The 27,313-nt window shown below is 49.3% G+C and overlaps 1 protein-coding gene across 2 annotated transcripts in view; it reads left to right on the plus strand.

The window, feature by feature from the left end:
• The window catches only part of LOC143746220 (ELAV-like protein 2), a 38,677-nt gene extending 15,662 nt beyond the window's left edge, over positions 1-23,015 (plus strand). For both annotated transcript variants that reach the window (XM_077237981.1, XM_077237982.1), the window contains exons 4-7: positions 4,761-4,914; positions 14,201-14,408; positions 21,431-21,469; positions 22,344-23,015. In XM_077237981.1, coding sequence (XP_077094096.1) covers positions 4,761-4,914; positions 14,201-14,408; positions 21,431-21,469; positions 22,344-22,647 — 705 coding nt within the window. In that variant the 3' untranslated portion in view covers positions 22,648-23,015. The remainder of the gene's footprint in view (positions 1-4,760; positions 4,915-14,200; positions 14,409-21,430; positions 21,470-22,343) is intronic.
• Positions 23,016-27,313: the final 4,298 nt, after the last annotated feature.

Genomic DNA, 27,313 nt, shown 5'->3' on the forward strand with positions numbered 1-27,313 from the left:
GAGTGTGTGTGTGTCCGTGTCCAGGTGTCCGTCCCAGTGAGTGTGAGTGAGTGTGTGTGTGCGTCCAGGTGTCCGTCCCAGTGAGTGTGTGTGTGTGTGTGTGTCCAGGTGTCCGTCCCAGTGAGTGTGTGTGTGTGTGTGTGTGTGTGTGTGTGTGTCCAGGTGTCCGTCCCAGTGAGTGAGTGTGTGTGTGTGTGTGTGTGTGTGTGTCCAGGTGCCTGTCCCAGTGAGTGTGTGTGTGTCCAGGTGTTCGTCCCAGTGAGTGAGTGTGTGTCCAGGTGTCCGTCCCAGTGAGTGAGTGTGTATGTGTGTGTGTGTGTGTCCAGGTGTCCGTCCCAGTGAGTGTGAGTGAGTGTGTGTGTGCGTCCAGGTGTCCGTCCCAGTGAGTGTGTGTGTGTGTGTCCAGGTGTCCGTCCCAGTGAGTGTGTGTGTGTGTGTGTGTGTGTGTCCAGGTGTCCGTCCCAGTGAGTGTGAGTGAGTGTGTGTGTGCGTCCAGGTGTCCGTCCCAGTGAGTGTGTGTGTGTGTGTGTCCAGGTGTCCGTCCCAGTGAGTGTGTGTGTGCGTCCAGGTGTCCGTCCCAGTGAGTGTGTGTGTGTGTGTGTGTCCAGGTGTCCGTCCCAGTGAGTGTGTGTGTGTCCAGGTGTCCGTCCCAGTGAGTGTGAGTGAGTGTGTGTGTGTGTGCGTCCAGGTGTCCGTCCCAGTGAGTGTGTGTGTGTGTGTGTGTGTCCAGGTGTCCGTCCCAGTGAGTGTGTGTGTGTGTGTGTCCAGGTGTCCGTCCCAGTGAGTGTGTGTGTGTGTCCAGGTGTCCGTCCCAGTGAGTGTGTGTGTCCAGGTGTTCGTCCCAGTGAGTGAGTGTGTGTCCAGGTGTCCGTCCCAGTGAGTGTGTGTGTGTCCAGGTGTCCGTCCCAGTGAGTGTGAGTGAGTGTGTGTGTGCGTCCAGGTGTCCGTCCCAGTGAGTGAGTGAGTGTGTGTGTGTGTCCAGGTGTCCGTCCCAGTGAGTGTGTGTGTGTGTCCAGGTTTCCGTCCCAGTGAGTGTGTGTGTGCGTCCAGGTGTCCGTCCTAGTGAGTGTGTGTGTGTGTGTGTGTCCAGGTGTCCGTCCCAGTGAGTGTGTGTGTGTCCAGGTGTCCGTCCCAGTGAGTGAGTGTGTGTGTCCAGGTGCCCGTCCCAGTGAGTGTGTGTGTGTCCAGGTGTTCGTCCCAGTGAGTGTGTGTGTGTCCAGGTGTCCGTCCCAGTGAGTGTGTGTGTGTGTGTGTCCAGGTGTCCGTCCCAGTGAGTGTGTGTGTGTGTCCAGGTGTCCGTCCCAGTGAGTGTGTGTGTGTGTGTGTCCAGGTGTCCGTCCCAGTGAGTGTGTGTGTGTGTGTGTCCAGGTGTCCGTCCCAGTGAGTGTGTGTGTCCAGGTGTTCGTCCCAGTGAGTGAGTGTGTGTCCAGGTGTCCGTCCCAGTGAGTGTGTGTGTGTCCAGGTGTCCGTCCCAGTGAGTGTGAGTGAGTGTGTGTGTGCGTCCAGGTGTCCGTCCCAGTGAGTGTGTGTGTGTGTGTGTGTGTGTGTGTCCAGGTGTCCGTCCCAGTGAGTGTGTGTGTGTCCAGGTGTCCGTCCCAGTGAGTGTGAGTGAGTGTGTGTGTGCGTCCAGGTGTCCGTCCCAGTGAGTGTGTGTGTGTGTGTGTGTGTGTGTCCAGGTGTCCGTCCCAGTGAGTGTGTGTGTGTGTGTGTGTGTCCAGGTGTCCGTCCCAGTGAGTGAGTGTGTGTGTGTGTGTGTGTGTCCAGGTGCCCGTCCCAGTGAGTGTGTGTGTGTCCAGGTGTTCGTCCCAGTGAGTGAGTGTGTGTCCAGGTGTCCGTCCCAGTGAGTGAGTGTGTATGTGTGTGTCCAGGTGTCCGTCCCAGTGAGTGTGTGTGTGTGTGTGTGTGTGTGTCCAGGTGTCCGTCCCAGTGAGTGTGAGTGAGTGTGTGTGTGTGCGTCCAGGTGTCCGTCCCAGTGAGTGTGTGTGTGTGTGTCCAGGTGTCCGTCCCAGTGAGTGTGAGTGAGTGTGTGTGTGCGTCCAGGTGTCCGTCCCAGTGAGTGTGTGTGTGTGTGTGTGTCCAGGTGTCCGTCCCAGTGAGTGTGAGTGTGTGTGTGTGTCCAGGTGTCCGTCCCAGTGAGTGTGTGTGTGTGTGTGTGTGCGTCCAGGTGTCCGTCCCAGTGAGTGTGTGTGTGTGTGTTGTCCAGGTTTCCGTCCCAGTGAGTGTGAGTGAGTGTGTGTGTGTGTCCAGGTGTCCGTCCCAGTGAGTGTGTGTGTGTATCCAGGTGTCCGTCCCAGTGAGTGTGAGTGAGTGTGTGTGTGCGTCCAGGTGTCCGTCCCAGTGAGTGTGTGTGTGTGTATTGTCCAGGTGCCCGTCCCAGTGAGTGTGAGTGAGTGTGTGTGTGTGTCCAGGTGTCCGTCCCAGTGAGTGTGTGTGTGTGTGTGTGTCCAGGTGTCCGTCCCAGTGAGTGTGAGTGAGTGTGTGTCCAGGTGTCCGTCCCAGTGAGTGAGTGAGTGTGTGTGTGTGTCCAGGTGTCCGTCCCAGTCAGTGTGTGTGTGTCCAGGTGTCCGTCCCAGTGAGTGAGTGAGTGTGTGTGTGTGTGTCCAGGTGTCCGTCCCAGTCAGTGTGTGTGTGTCCAGGTGTCCGTCCCAGTGAGTGAGTGAGTGAGTGTGTGTGTCCAGGTGTCCGTCCCAGTGAGTGTGTGTGTGTCCAGGTGTCCGTCCCAGTCAGTGTGTGTGTGTCCAGGTGTCCGTCCCAGTGAGTGAGTGAGTGAGTGTGTGTGTCCAGGTGTCCGTCCCAGTGAGTGTGTGTGTGTCCAGGTGTCCGTCCCAGTGAGTGTGTGTGTCCAGGTGTCCGTCCCAGTGAGTGTGTGTGTGTGTGTGTCCAGGTGCCCGTCCCAGTGAGTGTGTGTGTCCAGGTGTCCGTCCCAGTGAGTGTGTGTGTGTGTGTGTCCAGGTGTCCGTCCCAGTGAGTGTGTGTGTGTGTGTGTGTGTGTCCAGGTGTCCGTCCCAGTGTGTTTGTGTGTGTGTGTGTCCAGGTGTCCGTCCCAGTGAGTGTGTGTGTGTGTGTGTGTGTGTCCAGGTGTCCGTCCCAGTGAGTGAGTGAGTGTGTGTGTGTGTGTTGCCCAGGTGCCCGTCCCAGTGAGTGTGTGTGTCCAGGTGTCCGTCCCAGTGAGTGTGTGTGTGTGTGTGTGTGTGTGTGTCCAGGTGTCCGTCCCAGTGAGTGAGTGAGTGTGTGTGTGTGTGTTGCCCAGGTGCCCGTCCCAGTGAGTGTGTGTGTCCAGGTGTCCGTCCCAGTGAGTGTGTGTGTGTGTGTGTGTCCAGGTGTCCGTCCCAGTCAGTGTGTGTGTGTGTGTGTCCAGGTGTCCGTCCCAGTGAGTGAGTGAGTGTGTGTGTGTGTGTTGCCCAGGTGCCCGTCCCAGTGAGTGTGTGTGTCCAGGTGTCCGTCCCAGTGAGTGTGTGTGTGTGTGTGTGTCCAGGTGTCCGTCCCAGTGAGTGTGTGTGTGTGTGTGTCCAGGTGTCCGTCCCAGTGAGTGTGTGTGTGTGTGTGTGTGTGTGTGTGTGTGTCCAGGTGTCCGTCCCAGTGAGTGTGTGTGTGTGTGTGTGTGTGTCCAGGTGTCCGTCCCAGTGTGTTTGTGTGTGTGTGTGTCCAGGTGTCCGTCCCAGTGAGTGTGTGTGTGTGTGTGTGTGTGTCCAGGTGTCCGTCCCAGTGAGTGAGTGAGTGTGTGTGTGTGTGTTGCCCAGGTGCCCGTCCCAGTGAGTGTGTGTGTGTGTGTCCAGGTGTCCGTCCCAGTCAGTGTGTGTGTGTGTGTTGCCCAGGTGCCCGTCCCAGTGAGTGTGTGTGTCCAGGTGTCCGTCCCAGTGAGTGTGTGTGTGTGTGTGTGTCCAGGTGTCCGTCCCAGTCAGTGTGTGTGTGTGTGTGTCCAGGTGTCCGTCCCAGTGAGTGAGTGAGTGTGTGTGTGTGTGTTGCCCAGGTGCCCGTCCCAGTGAGTGTGTGTGTCCAGGTGTCCGTCCCAGTGAGTGTGTGTGTGTGTGTGTGTCCAGGTGTCCGTCCCAGTGAGTGTGTGTGTGTGTGTGTCCAGGTGTCCGTCCCAGTGAGTGTGTGTGTGTGTGTGTGTGTGTGTGTGTGTGTGTGTCCAGGTGTCCGTCCCAGTGAGTGAGTGAGTGTGTGTGTGTGTGTTGCCCAGGTGCCCGTCCCAGTGAGTGTGTGTGTCCAGGTGTCCGTCCCAGTGAGTGTGTGTGTGTGTGTCCAGGTGTCCGTCCCAGTCAGTGTGTGTGTGTGTGTTGCCCAGGTGCCCGTCCCAGTGAGTGTGTGTGTCCAGGTGTCCGTCCCAGTGAGTGTGTGTGTGTGTGTGTGTGTCCAGGTGTCCGTCCCAGTCAGTGTGTGTGTGTGTGTGTCCAGGTGTCCGTCCCAGTGAGTGAGTGAGTGTGTGTGTGTGTGTTGCCCAGGTGCCCGTCCCAGTGAGTGTGTGTGTCCAGGTGTCCGTCCCAGTGAGTGTGTGTGTGTGTGTGTCCAGGTGTCCGTCCCAGTGATTGTGTGTGTGTGTGTGTGTCCAGGTGTCCGTCCCAGTGAGTGTGTGTGTGTGTGTGTGTCCAGGTGTCCGTCCCAGTGAGTGAGTGAGTGTGTGTGTGTGTGTTGCCCAGGTGCCCATCCCAGTGAGTGTGTGTGTGTGTCCAGGTGTCCGTCCCAGTCAGTGTGTGTGTGTGTGTGTGTGTGTGTGTGTGTCCAGGTGCCCATCCCAGTGAGTGTGTGTGTGTGTCCAGGTGTCGTTCGCTCGCCCGAGCTCCGCCTCGATCCGCGACGCTAACCTGTATGTGAGCGGCCTCCCGAAGACCATGACCCAGAGCGAGCTGGACCTGCTGTTCTGCCCCTACGGCCGAATCATCACCTCCAGGATCCTGCTGGACCAGCTCTCAGGTGTGTGTGTGTGTGTGTGTGTACTGCTGGACCAGCTCTCAGCTGTGTGTGTGTGTGTGTGTGTGTGTGTGTGTGTGTGTGTGTGTGTGTGTGTGTGTGTGTGTGTGTGTGTGTGTGTGTGTGTACTGCTGGACCAGCTCTCAGGTGTGTGTGTGTGTGTGTGTGCGTGTGCGTGTGCGTGTGCACTGCTGGACCAGCTCTCAGGTGTGTGTGTGTGTGTGTGTGTACTGCTGGACCAGCTCTCAGGTGTGTGTGTGTGTGTGTGTGAGCGTCCAACTCAGATAGAAAATATGTGGAAATGATCAAAAGTGTACCTATGTACCCGACTCGATGCCATAAGCACACGATGCAATATTTTCGACAAGATAATTGCTGCCAAGACCGGCAACACGGTAAATCTGCACTTAAAAGCGCACAGAATACACTCGAGAGTAGAACGTTTATCCGCCTTCGACTACAAGAACTGGAGCGCGTCACATATAAACCAAAACTCAGCGTATAGGATACTTGCCTCACAGACATGAGAAATAGTCCTATATATGTTCAAAATATGTCTACTTTTAAACAAAACAATTAGAAATAAATAGTTTGATTACCTAATCCATATAGACGCGCATTGGAAATTATAAACTTTAGTTACGATGCACTGATGGCTAGATTGTGCAAGAGACCATTCAGTCATGTCCCGACTCCTAAACGCGCGCGAGAGAAGACGCGCGTCGGCAGCCCCGCTAGACACTCAAGCTGTTTGTGAAATTGCTAAATCGTCATCGGAGGCTGACAGGCTGCTCTCGCGCTCAGACAGGTGCTGTTGTTGTGCGTGCTAGGGAACGTAAAAGCGCCATACGTCATTGCGTCGCTATATCATTGATATCGCGATATGACACTCTTTTATCATGTAGAAATGTATACCGGTATTATCGTGGACGGTATGATATGGCACACGCCTAAATTCAATATTAGGCTGCATAGATTAGGTCAGCCGGAACTGGGAACACTTCCCTCAAATCCTGATGTACTCGTAACATCATAAGAAGAATGGCATCTACGCTAATTTTAGTGTCTTTGTTTATCCCGAGGTTTTCCCGCAGCCTGCCGGATCCAGGCCGTATCCAGATCTGACGAAGGACTTTCGCCTGGACCCGATGACAATGCAGTGCTGAAGTGCCAACTAGCCTCTCCCTATGGAGGATCCCTATACCACTCTACAGATAAAGCCTTGTGGAATTTTTCGGTTCGCGTACCTACCCAAAGTGATAAGATAAAATACAAATTCTGCATAAAAATTTATAGACAAGACAAGTAGTTTGTTTAGGCATGGTGTGTAAGGAATTACAAACCTGCGCACATATATTCAAACGCACATAACTATAGAATCAATTCTAAATGCGCATGTGAACGCCATCAGCGTCTATCACAGGTTCACGTTTAAAGTCTGTTTAGAGAGAACGGTGTCGTCTTAGCGGCCCCTAATTTAATAACAAATGATCATTTAGACGGAAGTGAATCAATCAAAACTAACTTTAGCTGGAAAAAAACATTTTTCAAGAGCCACTATAAAACCAAACCAATCTCTGTTACCTTAAATTATATGTTTATCTCTGTAAAGCTGCTTTGAAACAATCTACATTGCTAAAAGCGCTATATAAACGCTATTTACTACTGGACCAGGTCTCGTGTGTGTGTGCGCGCGTTTACTACTGGACCAGGTCGTGTGTATGTGTGTGTGTGTGTGTGTGTGTGTGTGTGTGTGTGTGTGTGTGTGTGTGTGCGTTTACTACTGGACCAGGTCGTGTGTGTGTGTGCGCGTTTACTACTGGACCAGGTCTCGTGTGTGTGTGTGTGTGCGCGTTTACTACTGGACCAGGTCTCGTGTGTGTGTGTGCGCGCGTTTACTACTGGACCAGGTCGTGTGTGTGTGTGCGCGTTTACTACTGGACCAGGTCTCGTGTGTGTGTGCGCGCGTTTACTACTGGACCAGGTCGTGTGTGTGTGTGTGTGTGTGTGTGTGTGTGTGTGTGTGTGTGTGTGCGTTTACTACTGGACCAGGTCGTGTGTGTGTGCGCGTTTACTACTGGACCAGGTCTCGTGTGTGTGTGTGTGTGCGCGTTTACTACTGGACCAGGTCTCGTGTGTGTGTGTGCGCGCGTTTACTACTGGACCAGGTCGTGTGTGTGTGTGCGCGTTTACTACTGGACCAGGTCTCGTGTGTGTGTGCGCGTTTACTACTGGACCAGGTCTCGTGTGTGTGTGTGCGCGCGTTTACTACTGGACCAGGTCTCGTGTGTGTGTGTGCGCGCGTTTACTACTGGACCAGGTCGTGTGTGTGTGTGTGTGCGCGCGTTTACTACTGGACCAGGTCGTGTGTGTGTGTGTGTGTGCGCGTTTACTACTGGACCAGGTCGTGTGTGTGTGTGTGTGCGCGCGTTTACTACTGGACCAGGTCGTGTGTGTGTGTGTGTGTGTGTGTGTGTGTGCGTTTACTACTGGACCAGGTCGTGTGTGTGTGTGCGCGTTTACTACTGGACCAGGTCTCGTGTGTGTGTGTGTGTGTGCGCGTTTACTACTGGACCAGGTCTCGTGTGTGTGTGTGCGCGCGTTTACTACTGGACCAGGTCGTGTGTGTGTGTGCGCGTTTACTACTGGACCAGGTCTCGTGTGTGTGTGTGTGTGCGCGTTTACTACTGGACCAGGTCTCGTGTGTGTGTGTGTGTGCGCGTTTACTACTGGACCAGGTCTCGTGTGTGTGTGTGCGCGTTTACTACTGGACCAGGTCTCGTGTGTGTGTGTGTGTGCGCGTTTACTACTGGACCAGGTCGTGTGTGTGTGTGTGTGCGCGCGTTTACTACTGGACCAGGTCGTGTGTGTGTGTGTGTGTGCGCGTTTACTACTGGACCAGGTCGTGTGTGTGTGTGTGTGCGCGCGTTTACTACTGGACCAGGTCTCGTGTGTGTGTGTGTGCGCGCGTTTACTACTGGACCAGGTCGTGTGTGTGTGCGCGCGTTTACTACTGGACCAGGTCGTGTGTGTGTGCGCGCGTTTACTACTGGACCAGGTCGTGTGTGTGTGTGTGTGCGCGTTTACTACTGGACCAGGTCGTGTGTGTGTGTGTGTGCGCGTTTACTACTGGACCAGGTCTCTTGTGTGTGTGTGTGCGCGCGTTTACTACTGGACCAGGTCGTGTGTGTGTGTGTGTGTGTGTGCGCGTTTACTACTGGACCAGGTCTCTTGTGTGTGTGCGCGTTTACTACTGGACCAGGTCGTGTGTGTGTGTGTGTGTGTGTGTGTGTGTGTGCGCGTTTACTACTGGACCAGGTCTCGTGTGTGTGTGTGTGTGTGTGTGTGCGCGTTTACTACTGGACCAGGTCTCGTGTGTGTGTGTGTGTGTGTGCGCGTTTACTACTGGACCAGGTCTTGTGTGTGTGTGTGTGTGCGCGTTTACTACTGGACCAGGTCTCGTGTGTGTGTGTGTGTGTGCGCGTTTACTACTGAACCAGGTCTCGTGTGTGTGTGTGTGTGTGTGTGTGTGTGTGTGTGTGTGCGCGCGCGCGTTTACTACTGGACCAGGTCTCGTGTGTGTGTGTGTGTGTGTGTGTGTGTGTGTGTGTGTGTGTGTGTGTGTGTGCGCGTTTACTACTGGACCAGGTCTCGTGTGTGTGTGTGTGTGTGTGTGTGTGTGTGTGTGTGTGTGTGTGTGTGTGTGTGTGTGTGTGTGTGTGCGCGCGTTTACTACTGGACCAGGTCTCGTGTGTGTGTGTGTGTGTGTGCGCGTTTACTACTGGACCAGGTCTCGTGTGTGTGTGTGTGTGTGCGCGCGTTTACTACTGGACCAGGTCTCGTGTGTGTGTGTGTGCGCGCGCGTTTACTACTGGACCAGGTCTCGTGTGTGTGCGTGTTTACTACTGGACCAGGTCTCGTGTGTGTGTGTGTGTGTGTGTGTGTGTGTGCGCGCGCGTTTACTACTGGACCAGGTCTCGTGTGTGTGTGTGTGTGTGTGTGTGTGTGCGCGTTTACTACTGGACCAGGTCTCGTGTGTGTGTGTGCGCGTTTACTACTGGACCAGGTCTCGTGTGTGTGTGTGTGTGCGCGTTTACTACTGGACCAGGTCTCGTGTGTGTGTGTGTGTGTGTGTGTGTGTGCGCGTTTTAGGGCTGCAACTAACGATTATTTTGATAATCGATTAATCGGACGATTATTTTTCCGATTAATCGATTAATCGGATAGAAATTAAATTAGACTTTTTTTTTTATTATAACTAAATAAAACCGTAAATCAGGGTATTTATGTGTAAAAGTGTACTTTAAAAAGTGCAAAAGCAACACATTGAGTTTTACTAATATCAATATTTGCATTGTTTTTAATGATAATTGCTGATGGCAAGTTGACAAACATGATTATTGTTAAAAAAAATGATATCCAACATATTATGTTTTAACACAATTTTTGTTAAACAAATTTACACAGACATGTTGTTCAGATGTGAATATCTGAACTAAAAACAAACTAAAAACATCTAAAATATATAATTCATTTAATTTTTATTTAAAATTAATTATATATAAGGAATATAAGGATAAAGAATATAATATATATATTATATATAATATATAAAAGAATAATATAAGGATAAATTGATTAAATAAATATAGAAAGACTGAAAACAATTGTGTGAACGTAGAGCCGCAGTAGATCGCGTTTGAAAAACAATTAAAACTTAGTAGACAAATGCTATAAAAAGAGAACGGAATGGAGGTAACGTTACCCAGCAAGCTAACAGGCTTGAGTAAAGGACAGGAGAAATTATGCATTAGTGCACAAGCATTCGCTGAAAACCACTGAGTACAGTGACTAAAAAACAATATTTTACTGCTGCTGTTATTAACTGCCTTTATATTTAGTGCTTCGCTTTGTAAAGACCGTTTTAATTTAACCTATTTCTGCGGTAGCGCTATTTTAATCCATCACTTACGTTGCGAGCGAACTGATTGCGCAACCTGATGCTCGAGACAAAATACAGACATCCCAAGATCCCGGAAGTCCCGGGAGTCTCCCGCATATTGACTGCGGCTCCCTGATGCCCGCGAATTAGTTCAAACTCCCGAAATCATGCGAGACAGAGACTGCTCCAAACCTGTAGCGCGCGCGCTCGGCAGAGCGCCTGAGGGAGAGAGACCTTGCGTGTGTGTGCGTACCAGTAAACGCTCCCCGTGACGTAAGCAGACCAACTAATCGATAATGACATTCGTTGACAACGATTTTCATAATCGATTATAATCGATTTTATCGATTAGTTGTTGCAGCCCTAGCGCGTTTACTACTGGACCAGGTCTCGTGTGTGTGTGTGTGTGTGTGTGTGTGTGTGTGTGCGCGTTTACTGCTGGACCAGGTCTCGTGTGTGTGTGTGTGTGTGCGCGTTTACTACTGGACCAGGTCTCGTGTGTGTGTGTGTGTGTGTAGGGCTGTCGTGATAACCGCAATATTGCAGTACCGCACTACTGACAGGCGAACCGCAGAGGAATGCAAGTAACCGCAGCAACCGCGAACCGCGTTTTCTTTTTTCATAAGGCCATCCTTCGTGGTTCGTACCATGTGTATTGAATGTTAAATAAGTTAATAATGACAACAAGACTGTTTATCATGGTGATTTGTACAGAGGATTCGTGGATTTGGACTTAAGCCTAAACAGACAGTGAATGTGATCGACTGAGCGCGTGCGATTACCTGCGTCTGTCTTTGAAGTCAAGTCAGGCTATTATCATTTTAACGTGTAAGGGTATTTACGATGAATGGCGTCAGCGCTGGTCAGCATTACACAGCGCGAGGAAGACGTGGGGGGAAAGCAGCGAGTCACGCATTGAATCAATGCCATTGGTCTCTATTAAGTGAAGCATTGCTGGCCAGCTGAGCCTTGAAAAGTGGAGCTCAAAGTTAAACAATAATTAGCAGCTTGTTTCATTACATCTATCATTTAAGGAATCAGCTTTTTTGAACGTTTTCGTTGAATGAACGGTTTAATGACTCACTCAAAGACAGTCCGTTGGCGTAACAGTGACAGCCTTTCAATGCGCAGAGACGCTGTTTAGTTTCGGTTACATTGGTTACATTGTTTTTGTGTATGCTGACCACATCATAACACATATTTATATAGCAACAAATAAATATAAATAAATAAATGGCGGTAAAACCGCATATCCTGCTATTGAGCAACTCAAAATTACCGCAAGGGAAATCCTTCACCGCGACAGCCCTATGTGTGTGGGCGTTTACTACTGGACCAGGTGTGTGTGTGTGTGTGTGTGTGTGTGTGTGTGTGTGTGTGTGTGTACTACTGGGAAACTGTTGTCAGTGTCAGTAAACAGTTTATTGATCTCTATTGAGATATTCTGCTCATCCAGCCGGAGTGAGTGTGTGTGTTCACACAGGTCAGGGTTGGTTAAATTGAAGAGAAATTGCGATTGCTCTGTTAGTGCGGCTCTGGTGAATAATGTGAATGCTGAATCTGAACCCTGGAAACCCTCTACACACACCTTGGCAATAGAATCGCCATTGTCAAATAATATATATATATTTTTTTTTAGTTACTCACCAGACTAAAATATATATATATATACTATTGGTTCATGAATATTAATGTTATCAGCATTCGCTCGAACTGATTTGCTGAAATCAAAACAGGGACAGGAATATGTGAGCACTAGCCGTTTGTGCATTAGTTCCGCCCGCTAGCTAAAGAGAAACATTCCAACGCCGTGGTACAGCAAACACACACACACACACACACACACACACACACACACACACACACACACACACACACACACACACACACACACACACACACACACACACACACACACCCGGGCCCTTAAGAGAGCAGCCTGAAAAATGGAGCGCAACTGGAAGAAAACAAAACTAGAGGTATTTCGGATTTCATGGAAGGAGAGCTCGATTGCTTACCGAGAGGCTTTAAAAGCTGCTAGATCTGCTTATTTTTCAACCCTATTAGAAGAAAATAAACATAATCCAAGGTATTTATTTGAAAAAGTGGCTACAACAACGAAAAAGAAAGCTTCAAGCCCAGAAGTTTCCAAGAAACACAGCAGTAATGACTTTATGAACTTCTTCACTTATAAGATTGATAATATCAGGGACAAAATTATAACTATGCAACCGTCTACTACAGCATCGCATCAGGGAGTGCATTATAGTCTCCCTGAGGTAAAATTTGATTCATTCATTGCCATAGGAGAGGAAGAATTTTGCAAATTCTTAATTCATCTAAATCAACAACATGTATGTTAGACCCTATACCGACTAAACTACAGAAAGAGATGCTTCCAGAAGTCATAGATCCTCTTCTTAACATCATTAATTCATCTTTGTCTCTAGGATACGTACCAAAAACCTTTAAGCTGGCTATGATTAAACCACTTGTTAAAAAAACGCAACTTGGTCCTACAGAATTAGTCAATTACAGGCCGATCTCAAATCTACCTTTTCTATCAAAGATACTAGAAAAGGCAGTATCCTCACAACTGTGTTCCTTTCTTGAAGGAAATGATATCTGCGAGGATTTCCAGTCAGGATTTAGACCGCACCATAGCACTGAGACAGCTCTCATTAGAGTCACAAATGATTTGCTCTTATCATCCGATCGTGGTTGTATCTCTCTATTAGTGTTACTTGATCTTAGTGCTGCATTTGACACCATTGACCACAACATTCTCTTAAATAGACTAGAAAACTATGTTGGCATTAGTGGAATTGCATTAGCATGGGTTAGGGTTAGACACACACACGAGACGATACTTAAATGCCTTGCCGGAGTCCTTGCTCGGTGGAGTCGCACAGGTAGAGTCGATGGTCTTTACCCGAGTCGGTCTTCACACAAGGAGGCTGAACGCTTCCGCGACAGCGCGCACACTACATAGATATAATGCGTACTAACGCCTGAGTGAGGACATCTGCTTCGGCCCAGCAATTAACACAGCAAACGCAAATTACCCGAATAATGGGAGAAATCGAAACTAGCTGTTGGCCAGCACTCATTTAAGTGCTATAAAATTTAAACTGCAATACTATTCAGAGCGGCTGTTATATAAAGTGGGAACGCGTCTAATTAAAATACAAATTTGTGAGAAGGCACAAAAAGAAAATGAACAGAGAATCGAAAACCACCTTACCTTGTGGTAGATACTACACTGAAACAACAGGAGAACTGGATATTCAGAAAAACGACTTGCGCGCTCTTGTCTTGTCCACGGACTGACCGCTTGTCCTGGCCTTGTTCTGGATCTCTTCGAGTTTATATCTGTTTTACAGTTGCTGCTTCGGCCCAGTTCATGAGGTACCGTGTGTGTGTGTGTGTGTGTGTGTGTTGTTCAGGCCTGAATAATGTTATATGAGTACCTGAGCTGTGTGTGGTGTTCAGGCCTGAATAATATTACATGAGTACCTGAGCTGTGTGTGTGTGTGGTGTTCAGGCCTGAATAATATTACATGAGTACCTGAGCTGTGTGTGTGTGTGGTGTTCAGGCCTGAACAGAGATGATCACAAGTCTCTGAGCTAGAGTCCAAGTCAAGTCTCAAGTCTTTGAGCTAAAGTCCAAGTCAAGTCTCAAGTCTCTTGTGGTTATAATAAGTGTTGCATCACGTACAGCGACCCATCCAGGCTGCTTAGAACACTGCATAGCTATTAAGGAATTCAAAGCATGTAATATGTTATTATGACTCCTTCATCTAATAGCATACAATATCAGCTTTGATTTAGGTATATAATCAGTGTAAACAGGCTATTTCAACATGACAAAAACACCAAGAATACTTTACTTTTAAGTTAATATCTGTATCTGTAAAAATTGAGGTTCTGAAGAAAAAGGACTCTCATGTCTGTTGCCTTCTTGTTTGAAGTTTTTAAACCCAAAGCTGACGAAGAATGGCACAGCAACGGCCGGTGCAGTCGACATGTTTGTTTGTTGTCCTCTCATGTGTGGCCGCGCGCGCGCACGTAGTACGTGTTATGTAGGCAGGTTTTAGGTAACGGGTCAGAGGGAGGGGAATAACAGCGTGCTCATCAGACGTTTCCTAAAAATAAACATTGTTCACGAGTCCCGCAGCTTGAGTCCGAGTCGAGTCTGAAGTCTTTCGAGGACGAGTCTCAAGTCGAGTCTGAAGTCACTGTGTGTGCGACTTAAGTCGCACTCAAGTCCGAGTCTCAAACTCGAGTCCCCATCTCTGGGCCTGAATAATGTTAAATGAGTACCTGAGGTCTGTGTGTGGTTTTCAGGCGTCTCGCGAGGCGTGGGGTTCATCCGCTTCGACCGGCGCACCGAGGCCGAGGAGGCCATTAAAGGCCTGAATGCACAGAAGCCGCCCGGATCCACCGAGCCCATCACTGTGAAGTTCGCCAACAACCCCAGCCAGAAGAGTCTTCCGTGTGTGTCGGCCGGCAGACGCTACTCTGGAGCGCTAATGCACCCTGCACACAGATTCAGGTGTTCCCTCGCCCTCGTGCACTCGACACACAGATTCAGGTGTTCCCTCGCCCTCATGCACTCGACACACAGATTCAGGTGTTCCCTCGGCCTCATGCTCTCGACACACAGATTCAGGTGTTCCCTCGCCCTCATGCTCTCGACACACAGATTCAGGTGTTCCCTCGGCCTCATGCTCTCGACACACAGATTCAGGTGTTCCCTCGCCCTCATGCACTCGATACACAGATTCAGGTGTTCCCTCGGCCTCATTCTCTCGACACACAGATTCAGGTGTTCCCTCGCCCTCATGCACTCGACACACAGATTCACGTGTTCCCTCGCCCTCATGCACTCGACACACAGATTCAGGTGTTCCCTCGCCCTCATTTACTCGACACACAGATTCAGGTGTTCCCTCACCCTCATGCACTCGACACACAGATTCACGTGTTCCCTCGCCCTCATGCACTCGACACACAGATTCAGGTGTTCCCTCGCCCTCATTTACTCGACACACAGATTCAGGTGTTCCCTCACCCTCATGCACTCGACACACAGATTCAGGTGTTCCCTCGCCCTCATGCACTCGACACACAGATTCAGGTGTTCCCTCGCACTCATGCACTCGACACACAGATTCAGGTGTTCCCTCGCCCTCATGCACTCGACACACAGATTCAGGTGTTCCCTCGCCCTCATGCACTCGACACACAGATTCAGGTGTTCCCTCGCCCTCATGCACTCGACACACAGATTCAGGTGTTCCCTCGCCCTCATGCTCTGGACACACAGATTCAGGTGTTCCCTCGCCCTCATGCACTCGACACACAGATTCAGGTGTTCCCTCGCCCTCATGCACTCGACACACAGATTCAGGTGTTCCCTCGCCCTCGTGCACTCGACACACAGATTCAGGTGTTCCCTCGCCCTCATGCTCTGGACACACAGATTCAGGTGTTCCCTCGCCCTCATGCACTCGACACACAGATTCAGGTGTTCCCTCGCCCTCATGCACTCGACACACAGATTCAGGTGTTCCCTCGCCCTCATGCACTCGACACACAGATTCAGGTGTTCCCTCGCCCTCATTTACTCGACACACAGATTCAGGTGTTCCCTCACCCTCATGCACTCGACACACAGATTCAGGTGTTCCCTCGCCCTCATGCACTCGACACACAGATTCAGGTGTTCCCTCGCACTCATGCACTCGACACACAGATTCAGGTGTTCCCTCGCCCTCATGCACTCGACACACAGATTCAGGTGTTCCCTCGCCCTCATGCACTCGACACACAGATTCAGGTGTTCCCTCGCCCTCATGCACTCGACACACAGATTCAGGTGTTCCCTCGCCCTCATGCTCTGGACACACAGATTCAGGTGTTCCCTCGCCCTCATGCACTCGACACACAGATTCAGGTGTTCCCTCGCCCTCATGCACTCGACACACAGATTCAGGTGTTCCCTCGCCCTCGTGCACTCGACACACAGATTCAGGTGTTCCCTCGCCCTCATGCTCTGGACACACAGATTCAGGTGTTCCCTCGCCCTCATGCACTCGACACACAGATTCAGGTGTTCCCTCGCCCTCATGCACTCGACACACAGATTCAGGTGTTCCCTCGCCCTCATGCACTCGACACACAGATTCAGGTGTTCCCTCGCCCTCATTTACTCGACACACAGATTCAGGTGTTCCCTCACCCTCATGCACTCGACACACAGATTCAGGTGTTCCCTCGCCCTCATGCACTCGACACACAGATTCAGGTGTTCCCTCGCCCTCATGCGCTTGACACACAGATTCAGGTGTTCCCTCGCCCTCATGCACTCGACACACAGATTCAGGTGTTCCCTCGCCCTCATGCACTCGACACACAGATTCAGGTGTTCCCTCGCCCTCATGCACTCGACACACAGATTCAGGTGTTCCCTCGCCCTCATGCTCTGGACACACAGATTCAGGTGTTCCCTCGCCCTCATGCACTCGACACACAGATTCAGGTGTTCCCTCGCCCTCATGCACTCGACACACAGATTCAGGTGTTCCCTCGCCCTCGTGCACTCGACACACAGATTCAGGTGTTCCCTCGCCCTCATGCACTCGACACACAGATTCAGGTGTTCCCTCGCCCTCGTGCTCTCGACACACAGATTCAGGTGTTCCCTCGCCCTCGTGCACTCGACACACAGATTCAGGTGTTCCCTCACCCTCATGCACTCGACACACAGATTCAGGTGTTCCCTCGCCCTCATGCACTCGACACACAGATTCAGGTGTTCCCTCGCACTCGACACACAGATTCAGGTGTTCCCTCGCCCTCATGCACTCGACACACAGATTCAGGTGTTCCCTCGCACTCGACACACAGATTCAGGTGTTCCCTCGCTCTCGACACACAGATTCAGGTGTTCCCTCGCTCTCGACACACAGATTCAGGTGTTCCCTCGCCCTCGTGCTCTCGACACACAGATTCAGGTGTTCCTTCGCCCTCGTGCTCTCGACACACAGATTCAGGTGTTCCCTCGCTCTCATGCGCTTGACACACAGATTCAGGTATTCCCTCGACACACAGATTCGGGTGTTCCCTCGCCCTCATGCGCTCGACACACAGATTCAGGTGTTCCCTCGCTATCATGCTCTCGACACACAGATTCAAGTGTTCCCTCACTCTTGACACACAGATTCAGGTGTTCCCTCGACACACAGATTCAGGTGTTCCCTCGCCCTCTTGCTCTCGACACACAGATTCAGGTGTTCCCTCGCCCTCCTGCACTCAACCCACAGATTCAGGTGTTCCCTCGCTCTCATGCTCTCGACACATAGATTCAGGTGTTCCCTTGCCCTCGTGCTCTCGACACACAGATTCAGGTGTTCCCTCGCCCTCGTGCTCTCGACACACAGATTCAGGTGTTCCCTCGCCCTCATGCACTCAACCCACAGATTCAGGTGTTCCCTCACTCTCATGCTCTCGACACACAGATTCAGGTGTTCCCTCACCCTTGACACACAGATTCAGGTGTTCCCTCGCCCTCATGCGCTCGGCACACAGATTCAGGTGTTCCCTCGCTCTCGACACACAGATTCAGGTGTTCCCTCGCCCTCGTGCTCTCGACACACAGATTCAGGTGTTCCCTCGCCCTCATGCACTCGACACACAGATTCAGGTGTTCCCTCGCTCTCGACACAGATTCAGGTATTCCCTCGACACACAGATTCAGGTGTTCCCTCGCTCTCGACACAGATTCAGGTATTCCCTCGACACACAGATTCAGGTATTCCCTCGACACAGATTCAGGTGTTCCCTCACCCTTGACACACAGATTCAGGTGTTCCCTCGCCCTCATATGCTCGGCACACAGATTCAGGTGTTCCCTCTCTCTTGACACACAGATTCAGGTGTTCCCTCGACACACAGATTCAGGTGTTCCCTCGCTCTCGACACAGAGATTCAGGTGTTCCCTCGCCCTCGTGCTCTCGACACACAGATTCAGGTGTTCCCTCGCCCTCATGCACTCGACACACAGATTCAGGTGTTCCCTCACCCTTGACACACAGATTCAGGTGTGCCCTCGTGCACTCGACACACAGATTCAGGTGTTCCCTCGCTCTCGACACACAGATTCAGGTGTTCCCTCGCCCTTGTGCTCTCGACACACAGATTCAGGTGTTCCCTCACCCTCGTGCACTCGACACACAGATTCAGGTGTTCCCTCGCTCTCGACACACAGATTCAGGTGTTCCCTCGCCCTCGTGCACTCGACACACAGATTCAGGTGTTCCCTCGCTCTCGTGCACTCGACACACAGATTCAGGTGTTCCCTCGCTCTCGACACACAGATTCAGGTGTTCCCTCGCTCTCGTGCTCTCGACACACAGATTCAGGTGTTCCCTCGCCCTCGTGCTCTCGACACACAGATTCAGGTATTCCCTCGCCCTCGTGCTCTCGACACACAGATTCAGGTGTTCCCTCGCCCTCGTGCTCTCGACACACAGATTCGGGTGTTCCCTCGCCCTCATGCGCTCGACACACAGATTCAGGTGTTCCCTCGACACACACATGCACTCAACCCACAGATTCAGGTGTTCCCTCGCTATCATGCTCTCGACACACAGATTCAAGTGTTCCCTCACTCTTGACACACAGATTCAGGTTTTCCCTCGCTCTCGTGCACTCGACACACAGATTCAGGTGTTCCCTCGCTCTCGACACACAGATTCAAGTGTTCCCTCACTCTTGACACACAGATTCAGGTTTTCCCTCGCTCTCGTGCACTCGACACACAGATTCAGGTGTTCCCTCACTCTTGACACACAGATTCAGGTTTTCCCTCGCTCTCGTGCACTCGACACACAGATTCAGGTGTTCCCTCGCTCTCGACACACAGATTCAGGTGTTCCCTCGCTCTCGACACACAGATTCAGGTGTTCCCTCGCTCTCGACACACAGATTCAGGTGTTCCCTCGCCCTCGTGCTCTCGACACAGAGATTCAGGTGTTCCCTCGCCCTCATGCACTCGACACACAGATGCAGGTGTTCCCTCCTCTCATGCGCTTGACACACAGATTCAGGTGTTCCCTCGCCCTCATGCGCTCGACACACAGATTCAGGTGTTCCCTCGCTCTCATGCGCTTGACACACAGATTCAGGTGTTCCCTCGCCCTCATGCGCTCGACACAGATTCAGGTGTTCCCTCGACACACACATGCACTCAACCCACAGATTCAGGTGTTCCCTCGCTATCATGCTCTCGACACACAGATTCAGGTGTTCCCTCGGCACACAGATTCAGGTGTTCCCTCGCCCTCATGCACTCGACACACAGATTCAGGTGTTCCCTCGCCCTCGACACACAGATTCAGGTGTTCCTCGCCCTCATGCTCTCGACACACAGATTCAGGTGTTCTCTCGCCCTCATGCTCTCGACACACAGATTCAGGTGTTCCCTCGCCCTCATGCTCTCGACACACAGATTCAGGTGTTCCCTCGCCCTCATGCTCTCGACACACAGATTCAGGTGTTCCCTCGCCCTCATGCTCTCGACACACAGATTCAGGTGTTCCCTCGCCCTCATGCTCTTGACACACAGATTCAGGTGTTCCCTCGCCCTCATGCTCTCGACACACAGATTCACGTGTTCCCTCGCCCTCATGCTCTCGACACACAGATTCAGGTGTTCCCTCGCCCTCATGCGCTTGACACACAGATTCAGGTGTTCCCTCGCCCTCATGCTCTTGACACACAGATTCAGGTGTTCCCTCGCCCTCATGCGCTTGACACACAGATTCAGGTGTTCCCTCGCCCTCATGCTCTGGACACACAGATTCAGGTGTTTCCTCGCCCTCATGCACTCGACACACAGATTCAGGTGTTCCCTCGCCCTCATGCTCTTGACACACAGATTCAGGTGTTCCCTCGCCCTCTTGCACTCGACACACAGATTCAGGTGTTCCCTCGCCCTCATGCGCTTGAAACACAGATTCAGGTGTTCCCTCGCCCTCATGCTCTAGACACACAGATTCAGGTGTTTCCTCGCCCTCATGCTCTTGACACACAGATTCAGGTGTTCCCTCGCCCTCATGCGCTTGACACACAGATTCAGGTGTTCCCTCGCCCTCATGCTCTGGACACACAGATTCAGGTGTTTCCTCGCCCTCATGCACTCGACACACAGATTCAGGTGTTCCCCTGCCCTCATGCACTCGACACACAGATTCAGGTGTTCCCTCGATACACAGATTCAGGTGTTCCCTCGCCCTCATGCTCTCGACACACAGATTCAGGTGTTCCCTCGCCCTCATGCTCTTGACACACAGATTCAGGTGTTCCCTCGCCCTCTTGCACTCGACACACAGATTCAGGTGTTCCCTCGCCCTCGACACACAGATTCAGGTGTTCCCTCGCTCTCGTGCACTCAACCCCCAGATTCAGGTGTTCCCTCGCCCTCATGCTCTGGACACACAGATTCAGGTGTTCCCTCGCCCTCATGCTCTTGACACACAGATTCAGGTGTTCCCTCGCCCTCATGCGCTTGAAACACGGATTCAGGTGTTCCCTCGCCCTCATGCTCTAGACACACAGATTCAGGTGTTTCCTCGCCCTCATGCTCTTGACACACAGATTCACGTGTTCCCTCGCCCTCGTGCACTCGACACACAGATTCAGGTGTTCCCTCGCCCTCGACACACAGATTCAGGTGTTCCCTCGCTCTCGTGCACTCAACCCCCAGATTCAGGTGTTCCCTCGCCCTCATGCTCTGGACACACAGATTCAGGTGTTCCCTCGCCCTCATGCGCTTGAAACACAGATTCAGGTGTTCCCTCGCCCTCATGCTCTAGACACACCAGGTGTTTCCTCGCCCTCATGCTCTTTACGCACAGATTCAGGTGTTCCCTCGCCCTCATGCTCTGGACACACAGATTCAGGTGTTTCCTCGCCCTCATGCACTCGACACACAGATTCAGGTGTTCCCCTGCCCTCATGCTCTCGACACACAGATTCAGGTGTTCCCTCGATACACAGATTCAGGTGTTCCCTCGCCCTCATGCTCTCGACACACAGATTCAGGTGTTCCCTCGCCCTCATGCTCTGGACACACAGATTCAGGTGTTCCCTCGATACACAGATTCAGGTGTTCCCTCGCCCTCATGCTCTCGACACACAGATTCAGGTGTTCCCTCGCCCTCATGCTCTGGACACACAGATTCAGGTGTTTCCTCGCCCTCATGCAGTCGACACACAGATTCAGGTGTTTCCTCGCCCTCATGCACTCGACACACAGATTCAGGTGTTCCCTCGCCCTCATGCTCTCGACACACAGATTCAGGTGTTCCCTCGCTCTTGTGCACTCGACACACAGATTCAGGTGTTCCCTCACTCTTGTGCACTCGACACACAGATTCATGTGTTCCCTCGCTCTTGTGCACTCGACACACAGATTCAGGTGTTCCCTCGCTCTTGTGCACTCGACACACAGATTCAGGTGTTCCCTCGCTCAGTCTGAGCTGCTTCACTGAGTGTGTGTGTGTGTTTCAGGCTGGACAACCTGCTCAACGCCTCCTACGGAGTCAAGAGGTACGTGTGAGTCTCATGTCAGTTTCAGACTAACATCTGAGAACTTCTGACAGGACCAAACGCTAGTAAGATGTCATGTAATACTCACTGATTCAACACTGATCGCCCTCGGAAGCCACACCACAAAACGTAATCAATAAGTGAAATAGGCCTAGTTATTAATAATAAATTTCAAAAATAAGGTAAAATGGTATAAAAAAACGTAATAAGGTTGTGACACCAAAAACTACCAGTCTAACTATTGTTAGACCAATAAGCTGTCAGTAATAAACTGAGAACGAGTAATCAAATTATGTGCAATCGAACATGCATGCTTTTCATGTTTTTCAGGCAAGTCTAACAGTAATTTACAGATAGAGAAAATGAATAATCAAATGTAAAATAGCACTCCAGAGTCTTCACTGTATAATTAAATATAGATTAATCCTTGTTAAAGTTACAAATGTTATTCAGTCGTTGAGTGATTTTATCTTTGTCTTTTGTTTGATTCACATTAACAGGAATATTAGGCTACTGTCACTTTAAGAGCTGCACGGAATTAATATACTGATACACACGCTTTATTTCTCGGCTGTTTATGTTCACTTAATATATATCAGACTGTATACTAGGATGGACTGGTCATTGGGCGGACCTTATAAAATTAAAGGGGATTCCTCCGACTCGTCTATAAGCTAGGACTAAAATAAACCATTTGATATAAATTAATATCGATTCTGGAATATAAAAATATATTTTAAAATCATAAATTGCGATTGAGCTTTTTCTTTCTTAGCCCTAATATTTATTATTCATTAATTGTGAAGCCCTACACTGATGTGTATGTGCTGCATCAGTGCAGAGGTGTGTTCTCCAGCTGAACTCTCTCTGGCAGATTCTCGCCCGTGTCCATCGATGGAGTCGGCTTCCCTCACGCCGCCGGCTGGTGCATCTTCGTGTATAACCTCGCCCCGGACGCAGACGAGAGCGTCCTCTGGCAGATCTTCGGACCGTTCGGCGCCGTCGTCAACGTCAAGGTCATACGAGACTTTAGCACAGACAAGTGCAAAGGCTTCGGCTTCGTGACCATGAGCAGCTACGAGGAGGCGGCCGTCGCTATCGCTAGCCTGAACGGCTACCGGCTCGGGGAACGGGTCCTGCAGGTGTCCTTCAAGACCAGCCGAACACACCCGGCCTGAGCCCAGCACCATCTCATCTACTGTTTGTGTTCTTAAACGCTTTACTTTTAAAAACATCTGTTTCAATGGAATAACAGCCACTGTAACTTTGAGTGTTTTGGTTTCGAGTCATTTTCTATTTTAGATTTCTACATTTCTCTGGTCTAAGTGCTTTAAAGTTCATTTACTAATTCAGTTTCTTTAACATTGACTTGTGATTTTTGTTTTTAAGTTTATTTCTTGGTTGCATAATGTTACTTAATGTAAATTGTTTACTTGATGTAAAAAGGACAAAATTACTAAAGCGATTATATATGGTAAAAAAAGAAGCTTAAAATCGCTTGGAAGATTAAAAGCATCTATTTTTATAAAAGAGAAATTGAAACATTTGTACTGGATCTGCTGGAGTTTTTCTTCATTAATGTCACGCAGCGAATCATCACAACATTTAAATTTATTGATTTAACTGATGGTTTTATCCAAAAATAAATCATGCAATTCCTGAAACATGAAGAGTTCAAACACAAGGTTGTTCAGAAGAGAAAGAGCTTCTGAAGGGAAAGAAATTGTCAAAACTAAGAATCGTTTTTTTTTTTTTAATTCACAGAATATGATTCTAGAGCTCGTGGAAAACAGTCTTTAGATGTTAGACATATATTTTAATAAAAGCACATACGAATCTCTGACGTGGGCACAACCGGAGCCTGCCGTTCCAGGACGCTAGTTCTCTGTGACAGCGCCACCTACCGAACTGGATCACCAAAAACACTAATTTAACCCACTTCGCGTCAAAGATCACAGACGGCCCCAGATTATTGCTGTTCAACATTCATTACTCGTTAAAACATCACACTCTTACTTATTTGATCTGGACAAAATGAGCATCATTAGAAAGATTTAAGACTCCAGCTTCGATAGTTGACCAATGTTTATGATAAAACTGGTTTGCAGTGACATTCATTTCTTAATTTATTACAGGAGTGCAAAATTATTAGTCTGTAACGTTCGTTATTTTGAATAGAAAACATCACAAAGCAGTCATTCACGTCTTCTCCGGTTTATTTGTTCACATACATGCAATATAATACAGCATCCGCCTGGGCAATTAGTCCAATGGTGCGCATATTTGGAGAAATAATGATTTATCATATGTGTGTAAAATATTTTGTCATAAAATAACATTTCTATTAATTTTCCACTGAATTATGCGATCTGAAGCTCACAAGCTCTGTCTCCTCTTCCTGATTTGTGTCAGTTATGATCTCAGCGCTCTCTCATTCGCTGTACAGCTGTCAATCATCTCACGTTGTTCAACGTGACCATAATCCTGCCCTTCCGCATGACGCGCTGCCATAGACTGTAAAAACAGATGGACGATGCCCCTTCGCTCTCTTCCATTGGCGAGAAGTGAAGCCGTCATTGTTTGACATCTGGGGACTTGAGTCTGCGCAGTTGCGATTTCGGGACCAGACATGCGCAGTAGTGAGCAGCAAGTAAAGCCGCGAAATCAACGTCCCGCCCTCACTGAATCAATCGTAAGCACCAAGGGGGTAATCCATCAGCCGGAAGTTGAAGCTGCCTCCGGGGGCCGCCATTGTAGCTGGCTATCACCTGCTGTTAGCATCCCATTGACTCCCATTCATTTTGGCGTCACTTTGACAGCGAATAACTTTACATCTGAGGTGTCCAAGGACTCCATTTGTCCATTATTTATTTCTAAAGAAACACGACAATGTATAAAAGGCTCCATTACTTTGTATCTTACGTAATGGCCCCGTAGAAGCCATTCTTGTAAAAATTGCGTCATAACCACGCGACTTTATGTCTTACAATAGAGACATTACCGTATAGACAGGAGGAGAAGCTCGCACAGTCTCGCAGGCAGTCTTTTACTGTCTAAAGTCAGCCCATGGCATAGATAGAGTCCATAAAAGCAACGCGACAAAATATTTAAACAACGTTTTTGAGGAATTGGAAATAATTCGATATGTGGCAAGTGAATACATATGAAGTAACATTTATCCACGAACTTTAAATTATTTATCTACTACTACACCTACGGTGGATGGGGAAATTAATTATCAGGAAATTATACAGGCAATGGAAGAAGAAAAAAACATCTCAATGTCTATCACGGTTAACGTTGTTCCTTTATTTATTTACACATCTACGCTTGAAGATGAATGTGATCCCGTTCGGAAGCCATATGTACAAAATGCCTACATAACGTGAAATAAAGAAAAACGGTTTTGTTCAAGTGTTTGTGACCGTGATTTATTAGCCAAAACTACATGATTTTACACCTAGCTCACAATTCTTTATATATTGGAATATTATATGGTCATGTAATATTGAATGGATACGAAAATGACTCGAGGGGACATTATTATATGGTTCCTGGGCTCATACTAAGAAGTATTTTTTGGATGGGTTATTATTCTGTTTGATGTAGAAGGAAACGAAAAAGAAGGGAAAAAATTATTTGCATATGTGCCCATATTTGAATCATTTTTAATAATTTTGGAAGATTGTGCTGTAGCCTACATGCATTTATTTATCTGTTATGTTTGATTGTATTATGTGTGTGTGTGTGTGTGTGTGTGTACTAGCCAAATATTTAAATCTAATGGATATATACATAAACATGTTCAAAATAAACTAAACTAACTAACTAAAATTACTAGAACTGCAGATAGGCTACTCAAACGATTACAATCCTAAAGTAGGCTATTTTAAAGTCGATTTTAGCCACTTCTTTTATCATGTCATATTGTAATTATATAGCGTAATATGTTATATTAAATTAATTATTATAACCACGTCCATGGGGCTGCTTTGACAGGGTCAACCACACACAGCCACACTACTCTTAAAATGTTACTGTTATTAAACTGCACATATCTGTCTATATTGTTCATACTGCATACCCATGTGTTCTGCTCATAACTGTTAATACACTTCACATATCCTTGGCACAGCTACTAGAAGATTTACAACTGTCAGTCAGGTTGCTCACGTGACATCTACGTCATCAAGCTCAGTTTGAGCCTGCGCAGAACGCTTGGCTATCAGGAAGTGAGTGCCCATGTTCGGCTTCAACTCTCTCCGTTGAAATCAACGGGTCGCTGTGTCCATTTCTTTTACTGTCTATGGTAAGCACACACCTTTGAGCGTGGGGTTTATGAGCTATACTCGGACCGGCCACCGGGGGGCGATCGAGACGCTTTGGCTTCACTTTTCAGGGCTTGTGCGGCACGCTTGCGCGCTCCTGTGTACACTTCCTCATTCTGACCTCCGTGATAACAAAGCTAAGACACATCTCTTCACCTGAAACAAGAAGGTATGGACGGTTTCGAATATATGTGGGTTGTGTGTGATTTTCGTGCGATTTGGGGTATTTTCATATGAATAAAGAATGTTTACAGCTAAGCAAGGTGTAGCCATTAGCTGCATATAAAATGCTAAGTATAACATATTTAAACATCTTTTTTTGACTTAAAACCATTTTAAACCGCGACCGGAATATATGACAAATAATCGATGGTGGTTTAAAGTGAGCTTTAATTAAAAGTGTAATATTAATCTTTTAAATTGTGTCATGTATCTTGATGCTACTTGCCCTCATCCACCGGCTGCAGGAGCTTTTCTATATCATCCAGTTCGGTAGGTGGCGCTGTCACTGAAAACTAGGGTCCTGGAACTGCAGCGTCCGGTTGTGCGGGAACATAGCCTGTTACTACAGCACACACTCACACATCCTCTCTCTCTCTCTCTCTCTCTCTCTCTCTCTCTCTCTCTCTCTCTCTCACACACTCACTCACACACACACACAGGTTTGTTTTGCTATCCTTGTGAGGACATTCCATAGGCATAATGGATTTTATACTGGACAAACTGTATATTCTGTCCCCTTACACAGCCACTATCCCTAAACCTACCCGTCACACACACACACACTCACACACACACACACTGCCACTATCCCTAAACCTACCCATCACACACACACACACTCACACACACACACACTGCCACTATCCCTAAACCTACCCATCACACACACACACACACACACACACACACACACTGCCCCTATCCCTAAACCTACCCATCACACACACACACACACACACACACTGCCCCTATCCCTAAACCTGCCCGTCACACACACACACACACACTGCCCCTATCCCTAAACCTGCCCGTCACACACACACACACACACTGCCCCTATCCCTAAACCTACCCATCACACACACACACACACACACACACACTGCCCCTATCCCTAAACCTGCCCATCACGCACACACACACACTGCCCCTATCCCTAAACCTACCCATCACACACACACACACACACACACACACTGCCCCTATCCCTAAACCTACCCATCACGCACACACACACACACTGCCCCTATCCCTAAACCTACCCATCACGCACACACACACACTGCCCCTATCCCTAAACCTACCCATCACACACACACACACACACACACACACTGCCCCTATCCCTAAACCTACCCATCACGCACACACACACACACTGCCCCTATCCCTAAACCTACCCATCACACACACACACACACACACACACACACACACTGCCCCTATCCCTAAACCTGCCCATCACACACACACACACACACACACTGCCCCTATCCCTAAACCTACCCATCAC

Source organism: Siphateles boraxobius, unplaced genomic scaffold, assembly GCF_051911475.1.
Source record: "Siphateles boraxobius isolate OS27281-9 unplaced genomic scaffold, OSU_SipBor_1 214, whole genome shotgun sequence".
NCBI lineage: Eukaryota > Metazoa > Chordata > Actinopteri > Cypriniformes > Leuciscidae > Siphateles > Siphateles boraxobius.